Here is a 2,990-nt window from a genome sequence, read left to right as displayed (position 1 = left end):
TTTTTTTTTTTTTTTTTTTTTTTTTTGCGGTACGCGGGCCTCTCACTGTTGTGGCCTCTCCCATTGCGGAGAACAGGCTCCGGACGTGCAGCGGCCATGGCTCACGGGCCCAGCCGCTCCGCGGCATGTGGGATCCTCCCGCACCGGGGCACGAACCCGTGTCCCCTGCATTGGCAGGCGGACACTCAACCACTGCGCCACCAGGGAAGCCCATGTAGGGCTAATTTTTTATTTGTCACTTTCTCCCCACTCATGGGCATGTAGAGTCAACTATGTATATGTACGTATGCCGAGCCATTTCAGAGAAAGCGATTTAAGTATAAAATTGGATTTGGATCTATGGCATATTATGTGATGTTAGGATAGACTCACCTTTAAAAAAAAATTACTTTAAAAAATAGATGGTATCTGAGCCTAGATATTTGTGCTGAAGTAGTAAGTGCAATCTAAGGTTGCATTAACAGCAGCTGAGGATCCAATCAAGGTAATTGTTGGATCTGCTATATTCTGAGCTAGTTAAAACAGACTAATCTGAAACAGACCCCTACACCAAGGTAGTGATCATAGATGTCTAAGCATAAGCTGTTCACTACTGGTTAGTAGTAGAGTCTCATGCAGCAGATAACTGTTACTCTAGATAGAGGACTTCTTCTTCTTCAAATGCTCATTTACTTACTTGGCTGCGCTGCGTCTTAGTTGCGGCATGCAGGAACTTTAGTTGTGGCATATGGGATCTAGTTCCCTGACCAGGGATCGAACCCAGGCCCCCTGCATTGGGAGTATGGCGTCTTAGCCACTAGACCACAGGAAGTCCCTAGACAGAGAGCTTCTGAAGAGGGCAGATGGCTAAGCCCAGGTTATTTCCATCTGTAAATAATTTGGCTGGCTTTATCCTATGCTAAACTTTTTCAGATAAGGATGACTACATTATGAAGCTACAAAATAAAAACACACGGGAAGGAGAATCTTATTTTTACCTGGCCTACTCACCTAGCAATGCGATTATTGTCTGTCTTCCGGACTCTGCGGATGGCTGTGATATTGGCCCGCATGAGGTAGTGCTGAGCTAAATCTGCAAGAATAGAGGTGTCAAGCTGGAAACCAGAAACCCTGGGTTCTGAACAGGTTTTATCTTCCATGTACCCTAACCATCACATGTTAATTATGTTCAGTGTATGACAACATGTGAGGAAAAAAATCACCGACCCTCTTCTACCACAACAATAGTCTGGAAAAATGAATGGAGTCCTACCCGAGATGCCCTTTTCTGTGATGACCACGTCTGGCTTCAGATGGATAATGTCCTCACAGAGCTGCTGAATGTACTCTTCTTCCATTTGGAGGATTCGGGTGAAGTCTTCCTCTCGTGTGATCTCAATGTCAGTCTATGTGGTGAAGAAAAGTCACTCTGAATTAAAAATTTTGGATTGGTGAAGCTATTTAGGGTCATCCCACCTACTATACTCCCTCCATCCAGCACTCTCATGTATCCCAGAAAGCATGAGTTAGAATAAGCCACGACCCAACACCTCTATAAGCCACTTTAGCTCCAGCAGTCATCTAGTTTAACCCCATTTAATTATGAAGCAACTGGAATGCAAAGTCACAATGCAATTAGTGGAGTTTGGCTAAGGTCTCTAGCCACTTAGTTCAATGTTTCCTCTGACCTGTCAGTGTGCATGTAACTCAGTGTCTTAATTCTTCCCACTAATAAATCGATTCTTGTTCCCAACCACTGTTTGATAAGCTTCAATTACTCTGTTTTATCCAAGGGTGATGGAGCCTTGTAAGCTTCCTGCCCTCTGGAAATTCTTTGGCACTTCAAAGCTCAATTAACTCCTACTCTATATTCTACTGATGCCTTATGAAAGGTGGCATGAATAGTGTGGAATTGAAGCCGAACAGAGCTGGGTTCAAATTCTGATTTGGCCAATACCAGCTGTGTTCCTCAAGCAATTAACCTAACTTCTCTGAGGTGTAGATCCCTCATCTGTAAAATGGAAGTCAGTATCATCTGCCGTAAAGCGTAGTTGTAAGAATCAGAGATTACTTGTAAAGGTCACAGAGTAAGCATGTAACAAACACTTTTTAAATCCCTTGCCCATATTAACAGATTCTTACATCAAATTTAAGGAATAGGGCCAGGGACATTACCTGGCTTTCTCCTTTTTTGTATTCCAGAGAAGAATCCAGCAGCACAATGCGAGGGTTCTTAATATAGCGCCGCATCCGCGGATGGGTCACATCCTTGTTAATCATGACTCCACGTAACACACACGAGTCTTCAATGATGCCGCCAGGTATCTGAGCAAAAGAACCACTTCAGTCCACAACCAGGAGACAATTTCTCAACTCCCTGCCCAGACATTCATCTTTCCCAGATGACCACCATTTCAGATTTTTAAAGTATCTTTTTTCCATGAACCTCTAAAACAACTACAGTTGCAATCACATTTCTTTCTCTCTAGGAAGCACGTCAATCTTAGACCATGATACACAATTTGAAGGTTGGCTGAGACAGAAATTCAGTGACTGACAGATTTAAAGGGGCACAGGGACTTCCCTGGTGATCCAGTGGGTAAGACTCCACACTCCCAATGCAGGGGACCTGAGTTTGATCCCTGGTCAGGGAACTAGATCCCGCGTGCGGCAACTAAAAGATCCTTCATGCTGCAATGAGGATCCCGCGTGCCGCAACGAACACCTGGCGCAGCCGAATGAATGGAGAATCACGCATTACTTCTTTAAAAAAAAAAAAAGGGTGCAGATCTCTACTTCCTGAAAGATATTTCCATGAATTTTAGACATAGGGCTCCATCTACTGGCCAAAAGATATTAATGCTACTTTTAAATCTTAATAAAGATGGAGAAAGCATTCTGGGGCTTATTAGCGCTATGCTGTAGAGCCCTTGTTTATTTCCTGACCCAGTGGCTGATATGTACACAAATGCACAAATACAGACACAAAAATAAGCCTTTCTCTTGCCCCT

General features: G+C 43.6%; 1 protein-coding gene across 3 annotated transcripts in view; it reads right to left on the bottom strand.

The window, feature by feature from the left end:
- The window catches only part of CCT3 (chaperonin containing TCP1 subunit 3), a 15,726-nt gene that overhangs the window by 3,641 nt on the left and 9,095 nt on the right, over positions 1-2,990 (bottom strand). For all 3 annotated transcript variants that reach the window (XM_007457893.1, XM_007457892.1, XM_007457894.1), the window contains 3 exons: positions 2,155-2,304; positions 1,253-1,385; positions 991-1,072 (listed from right to left, as the gene is read on the bottom strand). In XM_007457893.1, coding sequence (XP_007457955.1) covers positions 991-1,072; positions 1,253-1,385; positions 2,155-2,304 — 365 coding nt within the window. The remainder of the gene's footprint in view (positions 1-990; positions 1,073-1,252; positions 1,386-2,154; positions 2,305-2,990) is intronic.

This window comes from Lipotes vexillifer, unplaced genomic scaffold (genome assembly GCF_000442215.2).
Source record: "Lipotes vexillifer unplaced genomic scaffold, Lipotes_vexillifer_v1.1 scaffold238, whole genome shotgun sequence".
Taxonomy (NCBI): Eukaryota; Metazoa; Chordata; class Mammalia; order Artiodactyla; family Lipotidae; genus Lipotes; species Lipotes vexillifer.
Note: the sequence above shows the minus strand (reverse complement) of the source record. Positions and strands in the feature narration are given on the sequence as shown.